General features: G+C 42.1%; 1 protein-coding gene and 1 long non-coding RNA gene across 2 annotated transcripts in view; one reads left to right on the top strand and one right to left on the bottom strand.

The window, feature by feature from the left end:
- Positions 1–6495, top strand: part of SLC22A3 (solute carrier family 22 member 3) — a 107920-nt gene extending 101425 nt beyond the window's left edge. Inside the window, exons 10-11 of the mRNA XM_003933780.4 lie at positions 2517–2616; positions 4637–6495. Coding sequence (XP_003933829.2) covers positions 2517–2616; positions 4637–4697 — 161 coding nt within the window. The 3' untranslated portion in view covers positions 4698–6495. The remainder of the gene's footprint in view (positions 1–2516; positions 2617–4636) is intronic.
- Positions 1–26088, bottom strand: part of LOC141584227 (uncharacterized) — a 70803-nt gene extending 44715 nt beyond the window's left edge. Inside the window, exons 1-2 of the long non-coding RNA XR_012517137.1 lie at positions 26006–26088; positions 7873–8017 (exon numbers count right to left, since the gene is read on the bottom strand). This is a non-coding gene — a long non-coding RNA (uncharacterized LOC141584227). The remainder of the gene's footprint in view (positions 1–7872; positions 8018–26005) is intronic.
- Positions 26089–27193: the final 1105 nt, after the last annotated feature.

Here is a 27193-nt window from a genome sequence, read left to right as displayed (position 1 = left end):
AGAGGCTGCTATGAGAATAGATTACAGGGACCCTTGACCCCTGAGTGGAGGGGAGCAGGCCAGGGAGGAAGGAAGCAATGTCTAGGCTAAGAGGGGCCAGCTGTGCTCCAGGCAGTGGAAAGTTCAAAGTAAGAAGATGTCACATCTTAAGCACCCGGCACTAGAGGATGGAGTGCAGGTGTGAGCTGGGCCTGAAGGGAGGCGGTGCCGGGACAGGGTAGGAGCCAGATCTGGATGGGCCTCACAGACATGCCCAAGGCTTTGCTCTTTATCCACGTAGCAGCGAAAAGTGACTGGACAGTTTCACCCTGGGGTGAACAAAGCTGGCCTTGCATGGTAGAAACACAGATATGCAAGTGGGTTGGAAGGACCCCAGCATCGTCCCTCTGATAGCAGATATTTTGTCACTGGGGGTGACAATTCAAGAACGTCATCTAGAGATCAGTGGCTTCTTCTAATAATGGAGTGGCAATGGGAATGGAGAGGGTGGACACATTGAATAAACATCTTAGAAGCCAGCTGGGCAAGATGGGGCCACTGATGGGCACAGGGAGAGGGCACAGTGAGCTGGGAAGCCCAGGCGCCTGGGGAAACGTCAGTGGCACAGGCAATGGAGCAGCAAGGCTGGGGGTCTGCAGGGTGATGGGACTCTGTGTTGCCTGTGCACTGTTTGAGGCACCTGGAACAGTTCAAGTGGAAATAGAAACCAGGAGGCTCAACACTGTTGAACTCAGGAGAGACATGTGGCCTCGGGATGAAGAGCTGGAAGCCACCTGGCAGTAGAGAATGGTTGAAGCTGAGGGAATGGCCCAGGTCCCCCAGAAAATCAGGACAGGGCAAGAGGAAAACAGAGGCCTAGGACTGAGACCTGGAGGGTGCCAAAAGGGACAGACCTAGGCAGAAGGAGAGGAGGTGACCAAGGAAGTGGAAACCAGGTGAGAAGCCCAAGACAGGAGGGCATGAGACCAGGTCCACCCTAAGGACTGAGAGTAGCACACATGGATCTGGTGGCCAGCGAGAGGCAGAAGGAACCAGGCTGGAGCAGAGCCAGGCTGAGACCAGGGGAAGGCAGGCAGAGGCAGGGCCTGGAGCATGGTACTGGGCTGGTGCTAGCACTTCCCACTCGCCAGGGTTGACTGCTACCATTATTAGTTGGTTTGTCACTGCTATAAATAACTGCCTGAGACTGGGTAATTTATAAAGCAAAGAGGTTTAATTGACTCACAGTTCCAGCCATGTGGAAACTTACAATCATGGCAGAAGGGGAAGCAGAAACATCCCACATGGTGGCAGGTGAGAGAAGAGCAGGGGAAATTACCGCTTACAAAATCATCAGATCTCATGAGAACTCACTCAGCATCATGAGAACAGCATGGGGGAACCTCCCCCCTGATTCAATCACCTCCCACCAGATCCCACCCTCAACACATGGGAATCACAATTTGAGATGAGACTTGGGTGGAGACACAGAGGCAAATCAGCTACACTTCCAAGGATTTTTTAAGCCAGTTGTCAAGCACAGATATCATTAAAAAGCAAAGAATATTAAATATATGAGAATCGGGGGTAATAAATAAATTAAGTATTTATTTGGAACACTCATCGGCTCCTAATTCGTCTACTACATCTTCAGTATTACTTGTGCTCCCGAGGTTGTGTCTGCTGCATCTTTATGGTGGAAGCACCACTGATGGGGCTCCTGCATCTGTTCCTAGCGGCTCAGTCAGGGACGTTGTATCAGTAGCCCCAAGGGCTCACAGTGGGAGCATTTACACTGTGCACACTGGCAGATGCTGCCAATCAGGGCTTGGTTGCCCAAAGCAGGTAGTTAGGCATTTACCAGCAAACCACTAGGATACAAAGAAGTGGAGAAAATAGGAGGGGGTGGCTTTTCAAGAACTTTGGCTGTGAAGAGCAGAACAAGGAAGGATGGTAATGGAAGGGTGAGGTGAGACTGAGGGAAGTCACACAGAAAAGATCTGAAGGTATTTGAAAGCTTCTCCCAATAGGTTGAAGATACTGGAGAAAGAGTTGATACCTACAGTGAGGAGCCCAAAGAGACATGCCTAGGTGAAGGCTGGTCCTGGGACAGACACCAGGACAAGTCTTCCATTGTAAGGTGGCAGGAGGAGGGGGAGGGAGAGGAGCAGGTAAGTGATAGTGTCAGTGAGCAGCCGCGGAGGGGCCTTCCCTCCAGCACGTCTGTTTCCCTGCGATGCAGGAGGGGTGGCCTTGGGTGTTGGACCCTGAGAAGGCAGTCAGTCAATCACTGTGAGAGGTGTGAGTAAACTCATGGCTGCCAGGGGTACAAGGGCCTTGGTGCTACTCAGAGTTTGAGGAAGGGAGAGAATGTTTCAAATTGTGGTAAAGGAGAGTTGGGGCACGTGGGATGCAGAGGTTGCTGTGGCTGAGAGCTACTCCAGTGAGCAACATGGCAGCTTTAGAGCGAGCAGGCCCATGGGAGAGGACCCAGCTGTGTCTTCCTGGGGTGGTAACATGTTTCCCCTATTCCATAGGTATCCTGGCGTCCATCTGTGGTGGCCTTGTGATGCTTTTGCCTGAAACCAAGGGTATTGCCCTGCCAGAGACAGTGGATGATGTGGAAAAACTTGGCAGGTACTGTCCAAAATTCATGCTCCCTAAATTAAAGCAACATTTCAAACCACTGGGGAACAAATGGTGTAGAGAAAATTGAATATCCATAGGGAAAAAATAAGAATAAATCCAAATCTCATAAGCAAAAAAATTCAAAGTAGATACAAAAGGTTAATGTAAAAAAAAAAAACAACCCTCCAAAGCTATGTAAGAATAGGCATTATTTTTTAAACGTGGTTGTGAAGAGAAAAGCACTTCCATGCAGGGTCGTAACAGTCAGAAGTGATCTAAAAGAAGGAACTGATGACGTGGAAAAGTGGAGATCACTGGGCCATGCAGTAGCAGGAGATAACAGTGTGGCTTACTCTACAGAGTGAGGAGGAGTCAGAATGCCACTAGACGGAATGGCATAGGCAGCTTCTCAAGATTGATTACAAAGTGAAAATTCACTGAACAACATGTTAAAGTAGTTGCAAAAAAATAAAACCAAAGGCAATGCCTCCCTGTAGCTGGATGGGAAGACAGGTGGTACACAGATGAGAGATAATAGGTAGATGGATGATAGTAGATAGATAGATATAATAGTTGATAATCATAGGTAAGTGACAGTAGATAGACAAGTGATAAATAATAGATGATAGATAGATAATGTCTGGATAGATAGGTAGATAGATAAATAGATAATAGATTATAGATAGATAATACACATTAGTAAGAAGATAGAGAAAAGAGAAAGAGATTATTTTGGAAGGGGGCGGTGTTTAAATAGTGTATAGGGAAAGCTAATATCTAGCCAATATATTAACACAAGGAGTTATATGACGAAAAATTCACATTACACATATTCTTTCTAATTTTGTTTGAAATTTTTTATTAAAAATATAGAGACTATGAATATGAGAATGTATAGTAAAAGATGTAAAATAAGAATATAAGTTGTCTGTGGACACAAATGGGCTTGGAAGAGGGGTAGGGAAGGGACGGCCATCACTTTCTTGCCAGAGACTTCTGTACTGTTAGATTTTTTAGCAAAATTAGAATACATAGTCTTGCGTTGTTTGTGTAGTTTTAAAAAATGATTTAGCAGCTAATTTAAAAACTAAAAAAGCAATCTTAATAATGACCTAGGAATTAAGGATATGGAGCTCTAAATATTTTCAACATATCAAAAATACTGAGGAACATCTTTCTTCCCTTTGATTCTATTCCATTGACTGCTGTCTGTTTACACAGTGAGAATGATGCATTCATTCTTGATCCCCAAACCAATCAGGGGTCAGTTTTGCAAACTCATCAGGAAATAATGGAAGAAAAGGAAACCCTTTGAAGCCAAGAATCTTCTACCACTTCAGTCACATTAAAAATAAACAGCTGGAAGGGATTTTTTTTTTTTTTTTTGGCTTGGGGAGTGTGGGTGGAGGGGGTGTTGTCTAAATGGTGTGTAAGGAAAATCAATACCCAATTAACATATAAGCATGAAGAATTATACCAGCAAAAAATTAAGTTGCACAGATTCTTCCTAATTTTTTCTGTTTATAATTTTTCATAATGCAAAGTGTGCTACATTAATTAATTATACCTAGTCTCTACATGTGAAAAAAACTAGTAGAAGTTTGGTTTACAGTGTTACAAATTAAGCACATTAATTGTGATCCATGATCATTTACTCTACAAAAATCACTTAGTGCTAAATTACCAAAACCTGTTAGCATTTCTCTTCTAAAATCACACTGGATTATTTTATCATTTCTGCTGGGTTTTGTTCACGTTAACAGCTCATTTCCAAACATATGTTAATTCAGTAGCAATTCATAAAGAACTTAAATGCTATAATGCTAACTAACCCCTGTCTAGGGTCTGAATACAGATAAAAAATGAGCCTGAAGACAGATTGTGTTGTTACCTTGGAGTTGGGTTTTCATGACAAGTTATGCATGAGTGTCTTTGATCAAAACCAGCTATACCATTAAATAGTAACAGAAGACCCTCTTCTAACTAGTTGCATAGTCTTTCATTAAGAATTTCTCCTTTTTTTTTTCAGTCCACATTCCTATAAATGTGGCAGGAATAAGAAAATCCCAGTTTCCAACTCTCATCTTTAAGGCCCCTGCCAAAGACGAAGGACAGAGCTATCCAGGAGCTGATCCTCCTTGCAAAGCTGTGCCTTGCAGAGATGTCCGTGTGCATTGCAGCTACATTATGCCACGCTGTTGTAATACTGTATAAAGACTTCAAACTATCCAGAGTATTTTTATATAAAGTTGGATGAATTAGAATTTGTAATGCTGTTGAATTTTCTGGGAACACATAATATGTAGCCAGTTTAACAGAGAACCTGTCAGGTGCACAGCCCTTCCTGGATCTTTTCCTTGTGTTCTCTGTGGTCTGACCCATTAGGCTAAAGAGAGACAGGAGAAGCCCCTCCCCTGACCCGATTCTCATGACAGCTCCATCAAGAATGTGGGATGTGCCAACCAAGGATCTGAGTAAGTTGTAAAGAAATATGCTCATCAAATCTGATCAGTCAAGGAACTAAGCCCCTAACTGACCATTCTGAAGACTGCACAAAGGATGAAGATTTGAGAATTCTGTTAAGGAGGCTGAATCACAGGCACTTGGGCCATGGGGTGTGAGCATTCGTGTTCTCTGCTCACCTTGGGTCCCGAACACCTTCGCAATGTGAACAGGTCAGGAATCTCTCCTGTCCACCTTCTCTGTAGCATCCGGAATTCCAGGCATGGTTTAGGCCCCATTCCAGCAATAAGAACCAATCCGTTGTACAGTCTGAGGACTTGCCTCTGTTATTTATAAAATAATGCTATGGTTCTGAGATGATTTGGGACATTTTTGGCCCTTCTTTAGTGGATGCCTAGAGCCATAGATTCCCTTCTTTACTAAACAAATCCCATGGATTATGATTTCTGGGTTTTAGGATTTTAACAGTGAAGGGATATTTTTCCTACACTTGTGAGTTCAGTTCCGATGGAGCCTGTGTGGTCAGAAGTGAAAAACATGGACAGCTCCCATTCAGTCTTGGCATTTAGACATGTCTTGGAGAAAAGCTTACGTTTTAATTTTTTTTTTTTTAAAAAAAGGTCAGTTATATCCATGCTTAACAGGATCAGCAGAAGCTTTATAAATGACTTTATGGGGACTACTAAAGGATTTGATTTTTCTTTTTTATTATCAAAGCTTTGAAATGTGGAACTTGTGTGTTCTGCTTTGTATTGCATATGCATTATCTTTTCAGATGCAATCTTCATGCTGAGTTTTAAAAAGAAATACTTTATGTGAAAAGGCAAAATTGGTACCAAAGGGAAACACTGACCATGAGGAAGAACGTTTTTATAAGGAGAACAGGTCTCAGTATACGCATGTGTGCTAACTGTAAAATGAGAATCTGAACCCTTAAAGCACATCAGAATTGAATACAAATGATCTGTTTGTCACGGAAACAAACACGGCTCTTTGAGGATTTGAGACACATTCGCCCCTTATTCAGTCACTTGCAGTCCTGCTCTTCTCTGCATTTCTTTGCTGTAAGACGACTGTCGCATTGTTAAATTGTATTTTGAGTGGATATGTTTATTTGGTAACAATTAAAATTTTAAATTGTAAAAAACATACATTTGTCCTTTTTCTTCCGTCTAAACATGTATCACTGCCACAGGTCATTCCCCTGTGACAATGTGCGGCAGACTGTTTAAAAACCGGGCAGGCAATGAGCAACGGGAAGTAAGTGGTCCACCTTCAATATTTGCTTGTTGTTCATTTAAATGCTCCTGGCACCCGTCCTAGACTCACGTGTGCCCCAGAATAACACTCAGACTCTCAGCTGGTCTTGTGTTCCACGCTCATGGCTCGGTTCACTCCCTGATATACACCTCTCTGCTCCGGGTCCCCTCTGGGCTCAAGTCGACAGTCAGCAACAGATTTCATTCTCAATAACAGAACCGGTTCTCATGGCTCCCTGTACATCTTGCAGCTTTGAAAATGTCCATCTCAGTGTTAGGAATAAAGACAGTAAAAATGTGTGTCAAGCCCTCGTTAGCTCATGAGGCAAATGCGTGGACGACTTCCAAGAAATACTCGTCTCTCTCCTCTGTGACCTCGCAGCCTTCTCAGTCCTCTGTGCGGCTGTGTCTTATCAAAAACAGTCAAACCCCCTCAGTCAGCCCATTTAAAATTGGTGGGGTGAACCAAGAACGTGAAAATGTTGAAGACAAAAGCCAAAATGTACTCTAAGTACAGAGTTTATTTTTAACAAATGTCAGAGCTATGCCACTTTATTACAGAATCCAGCAGTTAGACAGGAAAAGCTTACACACAGTACCATAAGAAAATGCTGAGGTCTGGCATAGCTGGTAGCTGGGACAGTGTGTTCGTTTGGTTACTGTCAATTATTTCCAGCATGCTGAATTCCTACCCACATTCCAGCCTCTAGGTGAGTTGCTGCTTCACTCTGTCTCCCATCCAATTAATTATTTGTCAGCCCCTCAATCCAAGTAACAAACCTTGAAACATGAACATAGATGCCAGGCTTACTGGGGCGTGCACAACCAAGACCCCAAGAAGTGACTCCTTGTAAAATGTATTTGTCCTTCTCAAAGCAAACCAGAGGCCCTCCACTGTCACTCTACACAGAGGTAGGGAAACATTCATGCAAGGGTAAAGCTGCCAGCCTTTTAATAACGGATGCCACCCTTCTCTTATCCATATATACATTTTCCCAGTAATTGAAATCAGAAAGGAGCTTGTGCGCATATTACTTGAGCATCTGCAGTGCTTAAGTACTTAGCAAAGTCTATTCAGCAAAACCACACCACTTAGTTTTTCCTGGGGAAAAAAAAATCCCTTGTGAATCCTGCATGATCTCTTCCTGTGTTGGGGTTTCCTTTAGACTGGGCTAGCCTGGGCATCCTTGTACAGTGTGTGCAGTTGGTCTCTGTCCTGTGCCCTCTACCTCCTTCCCTGCTGGAAAAGTCACCACCTTAGTCCCTAGCCACTAGCAGACCCCAGGAGGGCGAATGGCCTGAGGTAGTTATAGACCTTCTAACTCCCTTGCTACCGATCTGGAACCCAAGCCCCAAGACCTCCCCTTAGATGATCTGAATATGCGTTCAGGCACAGATCTAGGGAGTCTCTGAGCAACACTTAGACTAGGGTCTTTAGTTGACAAATCCTTCTTGAATTTGCCACCTGGGGACTGAAGTCTAAGGGGCTGAGACTGAGACGGGAGGACACAAGACTAAGTTTGGTCTCTTGATCTTTTCTTACCTGGCAACTGTCAGTGCCTCCTGCCAGATCCCCAGCACAGAGCTCAGTGGATTTGACTCTTCCATTCAGAAGCTCGTAGCGATTGCACACTTTATTCTCAATCACAGGGAGCCGGGCTTCCTTGAGAACGCCAGCCCAAAGGTACCTGTGTTTAAAAAGATGAAAGAAATAGTTACTGCACCCAAAACATGTTCAGGAGGAAATTCCGGAAGAATAGAGCGGCGGCGCGGGGCCTCCTGTCTGTCCGGGAAGCTGTGGAACACAAGGCAGCTCCCAATGCCGCGGGACCCTCTGACCCTGGAGAGTGTAAACATCATACACATTTCTATGTTCCCAAGACCTGGATTTAACAATCTAGGCTGTGTCATGGGGTTTTGGGGTTGGTTGTTGTTCGTGTACTTTTTGTTTTTCTTAAAACTATGAAAATGACTTTCACAATGTAAAGAGTCTGAGAATTGTAATTCCTATTCATTTTATATACTTATTTTCAGATTTTTACTATGTTTCTTTACTATTTACATCATAATGGACAGTTTTACATACTGATTTTTTAAATCAATGTATATCATGAGTTTTTAAAATAATGCTACAATCTCCATAATTAATATTCTAATGTGGAGCTACTGCTTAATGATCATGAGATTTCCCTTGGGGATGAGGAAAATGTTCTGGAAATATGGTGACATTTGCACACCATTGTGAATATACTGAATGCCATTCAGTGGTACCCTTCAAAACAGTTAAAATAGTGACTCTTATGTTGTGTAATTTTACTGCAAAAAAAGAGAATAGTCATTTACCAAGAATTAACCTTTCCAGGCACAAGCTCTTAATGTGGTGTATCTCACTTAATCCTCACAACAGTCCTATGAAGCAGGCACTCGGATCATTCCTGTTCTACAGTTAAGGAAACTGAGGCGTAAGGAGGTTGTGTGATTCAGTTTGAGCCTGGGTCTGCGTAGTCACTGCCCAAATGCTTCCTCCTTAGGCGTGTTGGCCCCACTCTTGCTTCCAACATTTCACATCTTTCATAAAGTTCAATCTTATTCCTTATTATTTTCTGAAATCTAAGTTTCCATAATGATATAGACATATTTCTATCCCACAGTAACACTGCCAGATGATTCTCTAAAATGGTGTGACAGTGTAAAATGTACTAGGAAACAAATACTTCACCTCACCCTTGTGTATATTCAATTTTAAAAATATTAGCTAACCTAGTAGGTGAAAATTGTCCTGATTCATCTTCTGATTTAGGCTTCCTTGAAAATTAGGAAGAGAAAATACAACTACTGCAATGCTCCTACTTGCATTTCTTCTTTCGTGAAAAACTGCTTTGTTTCCTTTGTCAAGTTGAAACAGAGTGTCTGCTAAATTGCCAGAGGAAATGCTATTTCTTCCAGATGGACAGGCTCAGGGATGTCTGTGCTCTCACAAATAATCCAGTTTTCCAATTTTGCAAGCCCAGCTTTCACTAGAATTTTGCAGAATTCTGCTTTGCGTGCATGGCACAGGCAAGAACTGAGGCACTCTCTCCGTCTTTCCCCCAAAGCCTTTGACTACACTTTAATCATTGCCTTGGATTCAGAAAACTCACACTGAATCTGGAGTTTACAGGAGCAGCGTGGGAGATGCTCAGCCCAGCACCTTGCTCCAGAGCCCAGCTGGGCCCTAGCAGGGCAGAGTTGCATGGAGGAAGTGCCTCCTGACTAACAAGCACTGGGCATGGGATGCATGACCCGGACTGCATAGATGTGTGAGGGGGCACCCTTCTCAAAATATTTTGCTGAAAATTAAGTTAGGTGTCACTGCTGTCGAATCTGCTCTCTGAGCAAGGCAAACGTCCCGATAAGGGGGAAAACCCATCAGGCATTGCAGGGAAATTGATGTGGTCTGTGAGTACGTGCTGCCATCCAGCGGCAAATATAGAGATGGCACCTCTGAAGGCATAGGTCCACAGGTGATCTGAGGACTGAAGCCCTCCTTAATGGGCCCCTGAGTAGAGGGCTGCAGAATCAGCCCGGTGAATGCAGATGAGGCTCACATGGAAGAGCCCCTCGGCCTCAACACCTACTCTGTATTTGGAATATCCAAGTCCGGGAAGGTCTGGAAACATGAAGGGGAGAGGTGGAGAATTATGACCTCCCTCTGAGAAACAGAACACCCAACGATCCGATGTCATTATTAACATATCGAAAATGGACATTGATAAACAGGCCTGAGTTGTGTTGTGTGACTCCTCCTGGTCTAGTTAGTGTTCTGAGAATCATTTTCTCAGCGGACATGTGGGTGAGACCAGAGGAGACAAGGAGCCCAGTGCAGGATGTTGGTTAGAATGTGTGGATGGTGGTGGGAGAGAGGAAACAGCAACTGGGCTCTGGGGTCAAGGCCCAGCAACGCACTGGTTATGTGATGCTTACTTATGATGATGGTGATGATGGTGGAATGGTGGTGATGATTAAACCAATGGTGATTGTGATAGTGCTGGTGACGATGGTGGTGGTGAAGATGGTGGTGGTAATAACAATGGTGATGGCAGTGGATACCAATGATGGTGGTGGTGATGGTGATGGTTGTGATGATGATGGTGATAGTGATCGTGGTGGTCTACAGTGACGGTGGTATTGGAGATAGTGTTGATGGTGGTGATTGCAATTGTGGTGATGTTGGTAGTACCTGGATGTGACAGAGAGAATGAATACAAACTAGACAGCATGCTTGAGGATATTATCCAAGAGAACTTCCCCAGCCTAGCAAGTCAGGCCAACATTCAAGTCCAGACAACACCAAGAACACCACAAAGATATTCCTCAAGAACAGCAACCCCAAGGGACATAATCATCAGATTCACCAGGGTTGAAATGAAGGAAAAAAATGCTAAGGGCAGCCAGAGAGAAAGGTCAGGTTACCCACATAGGGAAGCCCATCAGACTCACAGTGGATATCTCTGCAGAAACGCTACAAGCCAGAAGAGAGTGGGGTCCAATATTCAACATCCTTAAAGAAAAGAACTTCCAACCTAGAATTTTATATGCAGCCAAACTAAGCTTCATAAGCCAAGGAGAAATAAAATCCTTTATGAAAAAGAAATTGCTGAGAGATTTCGCCACCACCAGGCCTACCTTACAGGAGCTCCTGAAAGAAGCACTAAATATAGAAAGGAACAAGTACCAGCCACTCCAACAATGTACCAAATGGTAAAGACCATCAACACAATGAAGAAACTGCATCAACTAACAGGCAAAACAAACAGCTAGAATCAAAATGGCAGGATCAAATTCACACATAACAATATTAACTTTAAATGTAAATGGGCTAAAGGCCCCAGTCAAAAGACACAGACTGGCAAATTGGATAATATGTCAAGACCCATCAGTGCTGTATTCAAGAAACCCATCTCACATGCAAGGACACGCATAAACTTAAAATAAAGAGATGGAAGAAGATTTACCAAGCAAATGGAAAGCAACAAAAAGCAAGAGTTGCAATCCTAGTCTCTGATGAAATAGACTGTAAAACAACAAAGATCAAAAGAGACAAAAAAGGGCATTACATAATGATGAAATGATCAATGCAACAAGAAGAGCTAACGATTCTAAATATATACACACCCAATACAGGAGCACCCAGATACATAAAGCAAGTTCTTAACGACCTACAGAGAGACTTAGACTCTCATACAATGACAGTGGGAGACTTTAACACTCCACTGTCAATATTAGACAGATCAACAAGACAGAAAATTAACAAGGATATCCAGGACTTGAACTCAGATCTGGACCAAGCAAATCTAATAGACATATACAGAACTCCTCACCCCAAATCCACAGAATATACATTCTTCTCAGCACCGCATTGCATGTATTCTAAAATTAACCACATAATTGGAAGTAAATCACTCCTCTACAAATGCAAAAGAACAGAAATCGTAACAGTCTCTCAGACCACAGTGCAATCAAATTAGAACTCAGGATTAAGAAACTAACTCAGAACTGCACAACTTCATGGAAACTGAACAACTGGCTCTTGAATGTTGACTGGATAAACAATGAAATGAAGGCAGAAGTAAAGATGTTCTTCAAAACCAACAAGAATGAATACACAATGTACCAGAATTTCTGGAACACATTTGAAGCAGTGTCTAGAGGGAAATTTATAACAATAAATGCCCATATGAAAAGCAAGAAAGATCTAAAATTGACACCCTATCATCAAATTTGAAAGAACTAGAGGGGTAAGATTTAAAAAAAAAAAAAAAAAACTCAAAAGCTAGCAGAAGACAAGAAATCAGAGCAGAACTGAAGGAGATAGAGACAAAAAAAAAAAAAACCTTCAAAAATCAATAAATCCAGTAGATGTTTTTTTTTTGAAAAGGTCAACAAAATAGACAGACTACTGGCCAGATTAATAAAAAAGAAAAGAGAGAGCAATCAAATAGATGCAATAAAAAAAGATAAAGGGGATATCACCACTGATTCCACAGAAATACAACCTACCATCAGAGATTACTACAAACAACTCTATGCACATAAACCAGTAAACCTGGAAGAAATGGGTAAATTCCTGGAGACTTGCACCCTCCCAAGCCTAAACCAGGAAGAAGTTGAAACCCTGAATATACCAATAACCAGGGCTGAAGTTGAGGCAGCAATTAATAGCCTACCAACCAAAAAAAGCTCAGGTCCAAATAGGTTCACAGCAGAATTCTGCCAGACATACAAAGAGGAGCTGGTACCACTCCTTCTGAAACTATTTCAAACAATATAAAAAAGAGGAAATCCTTCCCAAATCATTTTATGAGACCAACATTATCCTGATACCAAAACCCAGCAGAGACTCAACAAAAAAAGAAAATTTCAGGCCAATATCCATGATGAACATAGACGCAAAAATATTCAATAAAATACTGGCAAACCAGTGGCAACAACACAACAAAAAGCTTATCCACCATGATCAAGTAGGCTTCATCCTGGGGATACAAGGTTGATTCAACATACGCAAGTCTATAAACATAATCCACCACATAAGCAGAACCAAAGACAAAAACCACATGATCATCTCAATAGATGCAGAGAAGTGCTTTGACAAAATTCAACAGCCCTTTATGCTAAAAGCTCTCAATAAACTAGGCATCAACGGAACGTATCTCGAAATAATAAAAGCTATTTATGACAAACCCACAGCCAATATCATACTGAATGGACTAAAACTGGAAGTATTCCCTTCGAAATCTGGCACTAAACAAGGATGCCCTCTCTCACCACTCCTATTCAATATAGTATTGGAAGTTCTAGCCAGAGCAATTAGGCATGAAAAAGAAATAAAGGGTATTCAGTTAGGAAACAAGGAAGTCAAATTCCTCTAGTTGCAGATAACATGATTGTATATTTAGAAGACCCCATCATCTCAGCCCAAAATCTCCTTCAACTGATAAGCAATGTCAGCAAAGTCTCAGGATACAAAATCAATGCACAGAAATCACAAGCATCCCTATATACCAAGAACAGACTAAAAGACAGCCAAATCAAGAACAAACTCCTATTCACATTGCTACAAAGAGAATAACATACCTAGGGGTACAACTAACAAAGAATGTAAAGGACCTCTTCAAGGAGAACTACAAACCACTGCTCAAGGAAATAAGAGAGGACACAAACAGATGGAAAAACATTCCATGCTCATGGTTAGGAAGAAACAATATTGTGAAAATGGCCATACTGCTCAAAGTAATTTATAAATTCAATGCTATCCCCATCAAGCTACCTATGACCCTCTTCATAGAACTGGAAAAAAAAACACCTTAAACTTCATATGGAACCAAAAGAGAGCCCACATAGCCAAGACAATTCTAAACAAAGAGAAGAAATCAGGAGGCATCATGCTACCTGACTTAAAACTATACTATAAGGGTACAGTAATCAAAACAGCATGGTACTGGTACCAAAACAGAGACATAGACCAATGGAATGGAACAGAGGCCCCAGAAGTAACACCACACATCTACAATCATCTGATCTTTGACAAACCTGACAAAACAAGCAATGGGGAAAGGATTCCCTGTTTAATAAATGGTATTGGGAAAACTGGCTAGCAATATGCAGAAAACAGAAACTGGACCCCTTCCTGAAACCCTACACTAAAATTAACTCCAGATGGACTAAAGACTTAAACATAAGACCTAACACCATAAAAACCCTAGAAGGAAACCTAGGCAAAACCATTCAGGACATAGGCATATGCAAGGACTTCATGACCAAAACACCAAAAGCATTGGCAACAAAAGCCAAAATAGACAAATGGGATCTAATTAAACTCCAGAGCTTCCATATAGCAAAAGAAACAATTAGAGTGAACTGGTAACCAACAGAATGGGAAAGAATTTTTGCAATCTACCCATCTGACGAAGGGCTAATATCCAGAATCTACAAAGAACTGAAACAGATTTACAAGAAAAAAAAAACAAACCCATTCAAAAGTGGGTGAAGGACATCAGCAGACACTTTTCAAAAGAAGACATATATCGTGCCAACAAACATATGAAAAAATGCTCATCATCACTGGTCATCAGAGAAATGCAAATCAAAACCAACCATGTTGAGATATCATCTCACGCCAGTTAGAATGGTGATCATTAAAAAATCTGGAGACAACAGATGCTGGAGAGGATGTGGAGAAATAGGAACACTTTTACATGATTGGTGGGAATGTAAATTAGTTCAACCATTGTGGAAGACAGTGTGGCAATTTCTCAAGGATCTAGAAATAGAAATAAATAGAAATAAAGACACATACACAGGTATGTTCATTGTGATACTGTTTACAATAGCAAAGACCTGGAAACAACCCAAATGCCCATCGGTGATAGACTGGACAAGGAAAATGTGGCACATATACACCATGGAATACTATACAGCCATGAAAAACGATGAGTCTGTGTTCTTTTTAAGGACATGGATGAATCTGGAAACCATCATTCTCAGCAAACTGACACAAGACTAGAAAATCAAACACGGCAAGTTCTCACTCATAGGCAGGTGTTGAACAACAAGAACACATGGACATAGGGAGGGGAGCAGCACACACTGGGTTCTGTTGAGGGGATCTAGGGGAGGGACAGCAGGGGTAGAGAGGTTGGGGAGGGAAAACATGGGGAGAAATGCCAGATGTAAGTGATGGGGGGATGGAGGCAGCAAACCACATTGCCATGTATGTACCTATGCCACAATCCTGCATGATCTGCTTATGTACCCTAGAACCTAAGGTATAATTATATATATATATATATATATATAGATAGATAGATAGATAGATAGATAGATAGATAGATATAGAGAGAGAGAGATGAAAGAAAAGAAAGAAAAAGAAAAAGAAAATTGATGAAGAGGCCTGAGTTATATTTTGTGGCACCTCTTGGTCTAGTTAGTACTCTGAAAATCATTTTCTCCATGGACATGCAGGTGAGACCAGGGGAGGTGGGAGCCTAGTGGAGGATGGTGGTTAGAAGTATGTGGAGGGATGTGGGACAGAAAAAGCAGCGAGTGTGCTCTGGGGTCAAGGCCCAGCTACAAACTGGTTATGTGATGTCTATTAATGATGATAGTGATAAGTGGTAAAGATCATTGTGATGATGGTGGAATGATGATGATGGTAGTGATGGGTAGTCATGATGGTAGTGGTGGTGGTGATGGTGATGGTGATGGTGATGGTAGTGATCATTATAATGACTATCATGATGATAGTGGTGGTGATGGTGGTGATGGTGATGATGGTGGTGATGGTGGTGGTGATAATGGTGATGGAATGATGGTAATTGTGATGGTAGTGGTAGTAATGTTGATGGTGGTGGTGATAACAGTGATGATGGTGATGATATTGAGGGTGATGGTAATAGTTATAGTAGTGGTGGTAATGATAATAGCGGTGGTGATGATGTTGATGAAGATAAACATAGGAGTGGCAGTGGCAATGCAGATGGTGATGGTGATGATGATGATGATGATGATGATGATGCTCATCACAATAAACTTATATGTTAGTACAGGTGAGAAATCTGAGGCTAAAAGAGATTAAATAACTACTCAACATCACATGGAAGATGTAGAGCCAGAACTCACACCCAGATCCTTATGATTTTAGCTCTGTGCCTTCATCAGTTGAAGTATTGTAGAGGATCTGTTTGCTTTCTGGATGCCCAGCAGCCTATCACCTTACATCCCATAATCCTGTTGAGGGATCTACCTTTTTCCCCTTCTAGGTGTAAGTGGGGTCCTGCCTCCACCTCTAGCATGGAATAGATGATGCAGGTGGGAGCCAATCAGTGATGGGTTCAGGGACAGGCCTATGAGCCAAGTTCAACCTTTCAGACATGGCTATTTTAATGTTAACCTAATGGGAAGAGGAGCCTTCCTTAGTCTTTCCTGGCAGACAGAGCTGTCACAGCATCTGCCACCATGAGAATGTCACCTTTGTGCCCAAGAATGACGCCTCCTCCATGGTTGGAGAGGGCCTGGGGCCTGGAGCCATCATGTGAGCCTGAAGACTTTTCAGCTCTCTAAGAATTTCCCTTTTTGCTTAATCCAACTTAAGCTGGATTTTATGTCACTTGCAAGAGTCATGTCAGATATAACCCTATTCCTTATTAGTAGGAGCAGCCATGATGGAGTGCTTAGCATGTGCACAACACTTGATGCACTTTCTTATTCTTTCTCCCCCAACAGCCCTGCAGCCCACATCAACTGAGGAAACAATCAACGAGAGTTCATGACTTTTCTAAGTCCTGACAGCCAGTAAGTAGGAGCCAGGGTTCCAATTCAGGTCTGTCTGTGCCATCCTGCACCTTCTCTGAGTCTCTCCTCATTTTAAAAATAGAAACAATAATATCTAACTCTCAGAGGTTTGCAGCATTTAAAATTTTTAAAATGCAAAACACTGGGAGCAGCCTGGCACACCCAAAGGTGTTCCTCATTTATCAAGTTTCCTTTTGGTTGGCCTCAGGGCTCCCAGACTCAGGTGCACAGACAGAAGGATCAATAAACCAAGGAGGTTAGGTTTTTAAAACAGTAAGAAAAGCACAGAAAAGGGAAAGGAAACTGCAATTATCTAGACCAGCGGTTTTTAACGTTTTTGTTAAACCAAAAAAAAAACTTTCTTCAAATGACAGCTTGTGTAAAATGCTGATGTGGAAAACATCTCCTAAATATGCTGGTTTTACAAATGAGGGGTTGGAGCCAAGTGGTACAGAGAGGTAATGTGCCTACTCCCGGTCTATCTGGCTAGTGGCAGAGTCAGAGTCAGAACGCTTTCCTAGGGTTTCAGACTCCTTGTGCTCTCACCAGCACCTCTGAGAAAGTCAGGCAGAGATCCCAAGACAGTCTCAGTGTTCCAACAGCCAAGAGGGTAAGTCTGATGGATATAGTTGTTGTCAGGCCATACTGCAAAAAGAAGGAATCCCTAAAATGTAGTACAGGTGCTGATGATACCACATCCTGCACAAATGTTCCCTCTCTTGCTCTCACCCATCAACTAATATCAAACGCCATCCTAGATTTGGGGCCATAGGGCCTGTCTGCCTCTCCTTTAGCTGCAGGTCCTCTGCCTAACACCCTCCCACACACAGTAGACTGTGGTTATTTGGGAAGAAAACTAGTTTAATTATAACTTTAGTTGTTATTGTTTTACACCATGTTTGGAAACCCAGTCTGGCTAATTTCACATGAAAAATAATCTAACACTCTTAACTTAAGGGCTAGGTGAAAACCTCACTTACTGAGGGAAGCAATATGAATGCTAAATATGGATTCAGAGACTCAAAGACCTTTACTGGTGTTTTGTTTGTTTTAGGTGTAAGGGAAATACACAACCATTAAAATAAAATGAATCACATCCCAAAACTTCAGCACCAAAAATACTTTGCTAACATGCCCCACTATGAAACCAAAAACAAGAAGTCAGCTACAAATAAAGATCCTATACAAGGCCTTGGCCCCATGCAAACCTCCAAAGAAGAAGTCTATTGGCTGTATTCAATCTACACTGCAGTTAAAGAAACACCCACACAGAGACATGAGAAAGAACCAACACAAGAACTCCAATAACTCAAATGGCCAGAGGGTCATATGTCCTCCAAACAGCTGCACCAGTTCTCCAGCAAGGGTTCTTAACAAGACCATGCTAACTGAAATGACAGAAATATAATTCAGACTATGGATAGAAATTAAGATCATCAAGATTTAGCACAATGGCAAAATCCAATATAAGAAAATTAGGAATCACAATAAAATACTATAAAAGCTGAAAGATGAAATCTCTGGTACAAACAAACAAAACAAACAAACAAACAAACAAAAAATCTAGTGGATCTGACAGAAGAGCAAGCTGAGAAACAAACTATAAGAATTTCACAATGCAGTCCAAGTATTAATAGCAGAATAGACCAAGCTGAGAAAAGGATCTCAGAAATAGAAGACTAGTCCTCTGAAATAAGACAGTCAACAAAAATGAAGAAAAAAAATGAAAAGGAATGAAAAAAACCTCCAAGAATTATGGGATTATGTAAAAAGGCCAAGGCTACAAATCACTGGCATCTCTGAAAGAGATGGGCAGAAAGCTAAAAATTTAGAATATAATTTAGGATATCATACTTGAAAACTTCCCCAATCTTGCTAGAGAGGTCAATAGTCAAATTCAGAAAACACGGAGAATCCCTGCAAGATACTACACAAGAAGATCATCCCCAAGACACATAATCATCAGATTTCCCAAGGTCAGAATGAAAGACAGAATGTTAAAAGCAGCTAGAGAGAAAGGACAGGTCATCTACAAGGGGAAGCCTATCAACCTAACGGCATATCTTTCAGCTGAACCCCTAAAGTCAGAAGAGATTGGGTGCCTCTATTCAACATTTTTAAAATATATACATATTCAACCAAGAATTTCATATCCAACCAAACTAAGCTTCCTGAGCAATAAAGAAATAAGATCCCTGTTAGATAAGCAAATGTTGACGGAGTTCGTTACCACCAGATCTGCCTTACAAGAGATCATGAAAAGAGCACTAACTATAGAAAGGAAAGATAGCGAACCAATACAAAAATACATTTAAATTCACAAACCGGTGACGCTGTAAAGCCACCGTACAAACAAGCCAGCATAACAGCATAATGAGAGCATCAAATTCACACATACTAATACTAGCCTTGAATGTAATGAGCTACATGCCCAACTTAAGAGGCACAGAGTGGCAAGCTCACTAAAAAAGCAAGACCCAATGGTATGCTGTCTTCAAGAGACCCATGTCACATGTAATGACACCCAAAGGCTCAAAATAAAGAGATGGAGGAGAATCTACCAGGCAAAAGGAAATCAGAAAAAAACAGGAGTTGCAATCCTAGTTTCAGACAAGACAGATTTTAAACCAACAAAGACCAAAACAGACAAAGAATGGCATTACATAATAGTAAAGAGTTCAATTCAACAAAAAGACCTAACTATTCTAAATATATATGCATCCAACACAGGAGCATCCAGCTTAATAAAGAAAGTTCTTAGAGACCTACAAAGAGACTTAGACACCCATACAATAATAGTGGGAGACTTCAGCGGTCCTCTGAAGTATTAGACAGATCATCGAGGCAAAAAATTAACAAAGATATTCAAGACCTGAACTCAACATTGGACCAAATGGATCTGATAGACCTCTGCAGAACTCTCTACCCCAAAACAGCAGAATATACATTATTCTTATCATCACATGGCACATTCTCTAAAAATCAACCCTGTAATTGGACATAAAACAATCCTCAGGAAATGCAAAAGAACCAAAATTATACCAAAAGCACCCTCAGACCACAGCTCAATAAACATACAAGTCAAGGCTAAGAAAAATACTCAAAAACATACAATTACATGGAAATTAAACAACATAGTCTTGAATTACTTTAGGGTAAATAATAAAATTAAGGCAGAAATCAAGATGTTCTTTGAAACTAAAGAGAATTAAGAAACACCATGTTGGAATCTCTGGGACATAGCTAAGGTAGTGTTAAGAAGGAAATTCATAGTATTAAACGCTCACATCAAAAAGAAAGATCACAAAGAACCTAACATCAAAACTGGAAGAATTAGAGAAATAAGAGTAAGTCAACCCCAAAGCTATCAAAGGCAAGGAAAACCAAAATCAGAGCTAAACTGAAGAAAGTCAAGACATGAAAACACATTCAAAAGATCAACAAATCCAAGAGTTGGTTTTTTGAAAACATTAATAATAGCAGATAGGCTGCTAGCTAGGCTAATAAAAAAGAAGAGTGAAAAGACACAAATTAACACAATTACAAATGACAAAGGGAATGCTACCACTGACCTCACAAAAATAAAAATAACCATTGAAAACTACTACAGACAGTTCTATGCACACAAACCAGAAAACCTAGAAGAGACGGATAAATTCCTGAACACATATACCCTCCCAAGACTGAACCAGGAAGTAATTGATTCCTTGAACAGACCAATAATAAGCTCAAAAATTGAATCAGTAATAAATAGCCTACTAAGCAACAAAAAGCCATGACCAGATAGATTCACAGCTAAATTCTACCAGATGTGCAAAGAAGAACTACTACCATTCCTACTGCAACTTCAAAAAAAAAAAAAAAAATGAAGAGGAGGAAGTTCTTCCCATTTCATTCTATGGGGCCAGCATCATCCTGATACCAAAACCTGGCAGAGACACAACAATGAAAACTTCAGGCCAATATCCTTGATGAACATTGATGCAAAAATCCTCAACAAAATACTTTACTTGCAAACCTAATCCTGCAGCACGTTAAAAAGCTAATCCATCAAGATCAAATAGGCTTCATCCCTGGTATGCAAGCTTGGTTCAACATACATAAATCAATAAATGTGATTCATCACATAAATAGAACTAAAGACAAAACCCACATGATTATCTCAATAGATGAAGAAAAGGCTTTTGATAAAATTTACCATCCTTCATGTTTAAAACTCTCAATAAACTAGATATTGAAAGAATATATCTCAAAATAATAAGAGTCATCTATGACAAACCAACAGCCAGCACCATACTGAATGGGCAAAAGCTGGAAGAATTACCCCTGAAAACCAGCCCAAGATAAGGATGCCCTCTCTCACCACTCCTATTCAACATAGTATTAAAGTCCGGGCCAGCGCAATCAAGCAAGGAAAAGAAACAAAGAGCATCTATATAGGAAGAGAGGAAATCAAACGATTCCTGTTTGCAGATGACATTATTCTTTATCTAGAAAACCCCATAGTCTCAGCCCAAAATCTGCTTCTCTGATAATCAACTTCAGCAAAGTTTCAGGATACAAAATCAAAGTGCAAATAGCACTAGCATCCCTATACACCAATAACAGCCAAGCCAAGAGCCAAATCAGGAACACAATCCCATTTGCAATGGCCACAAAAAGAATTAAACACCAAAGAATAGCCAACCAGGGTGGTGATAGATCTCTACAATAAGAAATACAAAATACTGCTCAAAGAAATCAGAGATGACATAAACAAATGGAAAAACATCTCATGTTCATGGATTGGAAAAATGAAATATTATTAAAATGGCCATACTTCACAAACTAATGTACAGATTCAATGCTATTCCTATCAAATTACCAATAACATTCTTCATAGGACCAGAACAAAACTATTTTAAAATTTACGTGAAACCAAAAAGGATCAAGAATAGCCAAGGAATCCTAAACAAAAAGAACAAAGCTGAAGACATCATGTCACCTGGCTCCAAATTACACTTCAAGGTTACAGTAACCAAAACAGCATGGTATTGGTTAAAAAAAAACAAAACAACAACAACAACAAAAACAGACACATACACCAGTGGAACAGAATAGAGAGCCCAGAAATAAGACCACACCTACAACCATCTGATCTTTGACAAAGATGACAAAAATCAAACAATGGAAAAATGATTGCCTATTCAAAATGGTGTTGGGCTAATTTTGGCTAGCCATATGTAGAAGATTGAAACTGGACCCCTTTCCTTACACCATAAACAAAAATCAACTCAAGATGGATTAAGGACTTAAATGTAAAACCCAAGACTTTAAAAACCCTTGAAGACAACCTAGGCAACGCCATTCTGGATATAGGAATTGGCAAGGATTTCATGATGAAGATGCCAAAAGCAGTCTCAACAAAGGCAAAAATTGACAAAATGGGATCTAATTAAACTTAAGAGCTTCTGCACAGGAGGAAAAAAAAAACCATCAACAGAATAAACAGACAACCTACAGAGTGGGAGAAAACATTTGCAAGCTATGCATCTGAAAACAAGAAACTTAAACGAATGTACAAACAAAATAACCCCATTAAAAAGTGGACAAGAGACATGAACAAACCTTTTTCTAAAGAAGATATACAGATGGTCAATAAGCATATGAAAAAATGCTCAATATCACTGATAGAGAAATGCAAATCAAGACCACAATGAGAAACCATCTCACACCAGCCAGAATGGCTATTACAAAAAGCCAAAAAATAACAGATGCTGGAAAGGTTGTAGAGAAAAGGAAACACTTACACACTGTAGATGGGACTGTAAATTAGTTTAACCATTGTAGAAAGCAGTCCAGTGATTACTCAAAGAGCTAAAAACAGACCTAACATTCAACCCAACAATCCTATTATCAGGTATATACCCAGAGGAATATAAGTCATTCTATCATAAAGACACATGAATGTGAATGTTCATTGCAGCACCATCTATAATAGCAAAGACTTGGAATCACCTATATGCCCATTAATGACACATTGGATTTAAAAAATGTGGTACATACATACTATGAAATATTATGTTGCCATAAAAAAGAATGATATAATGTCTCCTATAGGAACATGAATGGAGCTGGAGGCCATTATTCTTAGAAAACTAACATAGGAACAAAAATACCACATGTTCACACTTACAAGTGGGAGCTAAATGATAAGAGCACATGGACACAAAGAAAGGAGCAACAGACACTGGCACCTACTTGAGGCAGAAGAGTGGGAAGAAGGAGAGGAGCTGGAAATACTAAGTATTGGGTACTAGGTTTAGTGCCTAAGTGACAGAATAATATGTAGAACTAACCCCCGTGACACTTATGCAAAAAAAGAAACCTGCACATGTACCCCTGAACTTAAAATAGAAGTTAAAATTAATTAAAATAGAATAAAAATGTTCTGAAAAAGAAAAAGAGAGAGACTCAAAGAAACAGTCTTCTTCCCCTTGAAGACTCATTATCCAGAAATAGACAGGTGTCCAGGCAAAATCAGGAGTGCAGTGGGTGGTGGACCACATTGACAGGAATTTGTACAGCTTTCTTCAAAATGCTCATTTTGTCACATGGACTGTGGGTCAAAATCAATTTGTTACACGGGCAATGGAGTTTATCTCACCTTGGGTTTCTCCCCAGCCAGTGATGAAACATCCGGTCCGGTCGGCAACCACATAATTTGGGGCTGGCAGACACGCTGGGATCACTTTGTCAGTGATGATGGCAGTACCGAAGAAAAGCATCAGCTGTTGTTTAATGCTTTGCTGGGAGCAGCAGCACCCAAAACCAGCCATCCCTGCCTTGGGTCCCCAGCAGACAGGCTGGGATTACTTGGTCAGTGATGATGGCAGGACTGAAGAAAAGCATCAGCTGTTGTTTGATGCTCTGCCAGCAGCTGCAGCACCCACAGCCAGCCATCCCTGCCTTGAGTCTCCAGAGCCCTCTGAGCTGGCACTGCCTTGCATCACTGACCCAGAGCAACAGAGAACACAGCGTTTCACCCTCACATCTGTGTATGGACTACACAGATACAAGGCTTCATTTGAAAGGCATCAGTTGCTTACAAGAAACTGCTGGTGGCCTTCACCTTTGAAAGCAGAGATGACAAAGACACACTTCTCATTTATATTTTGTGCCCGACTAGAATCTCATGCCGAGTGCATCCTTTCATATTACTTGTATAGGCTATAGATCAGTGTGCAGAATGTCTGACTGAGGCGCCACCAAGACTGTAAAACTGCAAATGCGTTGTGTGCCCAGAGCAAGGCGCTCCATCCTTGGATCCTCCACTTCCTCCTCAGTGAGTGTTACTACACCATGGTTGTAAGAATCCAGTGAAATGCTTGATACCAAATGAAAGTGCTAACACTGGGATGAACGTTTTCACAGCTGCAACATGTGAGTCATGTGAACGGTGAGTCATGTGAACCAGTTCTGTTACTGGGAATGAAACCTGCCACTGACTGCTTGACTTGAGCCCAGCCCAGGAGACAGGGAGCAGAGAGGTGTATATCATTGCGTGAACCAGACCATGAGCATGTAACACAAGACCAGCTGAGAGTCTGAGTGTTATTCGGGGGCACATGTGAGTCTAGGGCTGGTGCCAGGAGGATGTAAATGAACAACAAGCTAATATTGAAGGTGGACCACCTGGTGTTCATTGCTAATTGGCTGCCTGGTTTTGAAACAGTCTGCGGCACACATGGTCACACGGTAATGATGTTTTATAGTGACACATGTTTAGAAGGAAGAGAAAGGATAAATATACATTTTTTATAATTTAAAATTTTCATTATTACCAAAGTATCCACTCAAAATACAATTCAACAATGCAGCAGTCATCTAACAGCAAAGAAATGCAGAAAAAAGCAAAACTGCAAGGAACTGTGAGCAAAGGGTGAATGCAGTCTCAGACCCTCAAAGAGCCGTGTTTATTCCATTGGCAAATAGATTATTCATATTCAATTCTGATGTGCTTTAAGGATGAAAAGGCTCCTTTCACACTTTGCACACACTTTGTGTATATCGTCACCTGTTCTCTTTATAGGAAGATTCTTCCTAATTGTTAAGGTTTCCTTTTGGTTCCTTTTGTGCCTGTCCACATAAACTATTTCATTTTAAAAACTCAGCATAAAATACATACTGAGTCTGAAAGAGTCTGAAAGTTCTATGTGAGCTCTGGCATCTACACTGTTCCCCTCCAGTTTTTCCTCCTTTGTTTGTAGAACTTCTCCCTGTGAATACACAGCTTTGTATTTAGCCAAATACTTGAGGACTTTTCCTTTTTTTAGAGAAAGTCTCACTTTTGTGGCCCAGGCTGGAGTGCAATGGTGCCATCTCTGCTGACTGCAACCTCCGCCTCCTGGGTTCAAGCAATCCTCTTGCCTCAGCCACCCCAGTAGCTGGGAATACAGACACGTGCCACTATAACCCGCTAATTTTTGTTTTTTTGTTTTTTTTTTGTTTTTAGGAGAGACCAGGTTTCATCATGTTGGCCAGGCTGGTCTCGAACTCCTGACCTCAGGCAATCTACCCATCTCAGCCTACCAAAGGGCCGATTACAGAATTGAGTCACTGCACCCGGTCTATTGCATCTTTAAATAAGGGACAAGAAATTTAAAGAGAAAATAGGAAGTATCTTCTTCCCCCACTGTAACTTATGAAGTAAGCAGCTAATTGATCATATGGTAAAAAAGGAACCCAATAAAGTCTGTGTCTCAATGTATTAAGAGCAGTGCGTCTATGAAATCAGTTAAAGTATGTCCATAGTGGTCGTCCACTGATACACATGCTTATTTTCCTAAGTGAATTCTCCAGAATTCTGAAAATAAGTGAAAAGATCATCTCATGTTAGTTCTACACAAAACCAAGCATGGCATGTGGCCGTCCATGTTTCAGGGCATACACATCCCTTTCCACCGAGATCAATGTGCCCCATGGGATGTTACTTCTTGCCTTTTCCACCAGATTCGGTAAACAAACATTGTTTTGCAGAGCTGACACAGGACCACACTGATTGCACGAAAGAAGGTCAGTCTGTGGAAGGAAGCTTAGAGCGTCAAACGGGGCACGTTAAGGAGGCGTAACCCATCACACTGGCTTTTCTACTGTTGAGATGTGTTTCTGGTCCCACGCAGGTACCAGGACTCCCTGAATCCAACAGGCCTTAGAACAGAGGAAGGCGGAGGGCGGCCTCCTGCAAACCTCTCCTACCCCTGCCAGTTTCCAACCCAGGGGCCGGAGCTTCGGGGCGCCCCGTGCTGGCGCTTGGAAGAAGAAACGCCCTCAGCCCCCACTTCTTCCAGGGGCTCCGACCCACCTACCTGGGCTCAGCCCGGGAGCCGGCGGGTGCACGGAGCGGGGTCGCGCCCTGGAACGCGGGAGAAAAGCCCAGCCGGCAGCGCAGGGGCGCAGTCCTGCCCTTCCCGGCGGCCTCGGCCCGGCGCCCACCCGCGCCCCCCGCGCCACCCCGCCTGCGGCCCCGCCCCCGCGCCCGGTCCCGCCCCCGCGCCCCCCGCCTGCGGCCCCGCCCACCCGCGCCCCGCCCCCGCGCCCGGCCCCGCCCCCGCGCCGCCCCACCCCGTGCCCGACCCTCTGCGGAGCGCAGGTGACCTGGGTCGGGTCCCGGGGCCCCTCGCGCGCTGCTGAAGCGTCAGTGTTCTCCGGGCGGCCACGGCCTGCTGCGGCTCCCACCCAGGCGCCCCTGGATTGTTCTGCTCACTCTCGGCCTCATGCCCCCCACTGCCACCGTCTCGTACTTTGCAGCCTCAGGACAGGAACCATCTGCCGGCTGAAGTCGCTTCGGGTAAAGCCCGCGGCAGGTTTTGGGAGCCGGACTCTCCCTCCCATGGGCGGCCGGGGCAAAGTGTGGGGTCTGCCGCCCCCTGCCGGCCTGGCTGACGTTTGCTTCTACTTCCAAGCTGCCCAGCATTGTTCCAGCTGGAACGCTTCAAAGGCGAGGCTGAAACAAATCCTGTTTACGAATTCCAGAAAAGAAAAAGAAAATATTGCTCTTCTGTTTAGCAACGGGTTTTTCTAGCCCAGCCAGCACTTCTGTGGGTTGTATTTAAGTCTCACGTGCATCGGAGCTGTGGCCTGCAGGCGCCGGTATTGTGCAAGGGAAGCTTGAGGACAGTGTCTCTGAAAACTCGAGGCTCTCGGGTGAAGCAACCTTTCCACATTAAATATGTGACATAAGACCTGGTAGAGGTCTCCTACGATTTACCCATCATGCGAAAGGACTGAGTCTCTGCAAAACAGGGCTTTCAAAGAACCCTTTTCAGGAGAAGAAAATGTTGGAAGAGTTGATTCGATGCCTATTTGTTTTTGACTTTGCATCTAAACTGATCCCCTTGAAGGTGTTTATGGGTATGAATGATAAATAATGAAAGGGATCAAAATAGGAATGTCTCATTCACTTTATCCTGGCCCAGCAGGTGCACTTCAGGCCCTAGACTCTGGTTGAACTCCCCAGTTTCTACCATTCCTTGGCTTTGTTCGCCTCAGATGGA

The sequence above is a fragment of the Saimiri boliviensis genome, chromosome 4 (assembly GCF_048565385.1).
Source record: "Saimiri boliviensis isolate mSaiBol1 chromosome 4, mSaiBol1.pri, whole genome shotgun sequence".
NCBI lineage: Eukaryota > Metazoa > Chordata > Mammalia > Primates > Cebidae > Saimiri > Saimiri boliviensis.
Note: the sequence above shows the minus strand (reverse complement) of the source record. Positions and strands in the feature narration are given on the sequence as shown.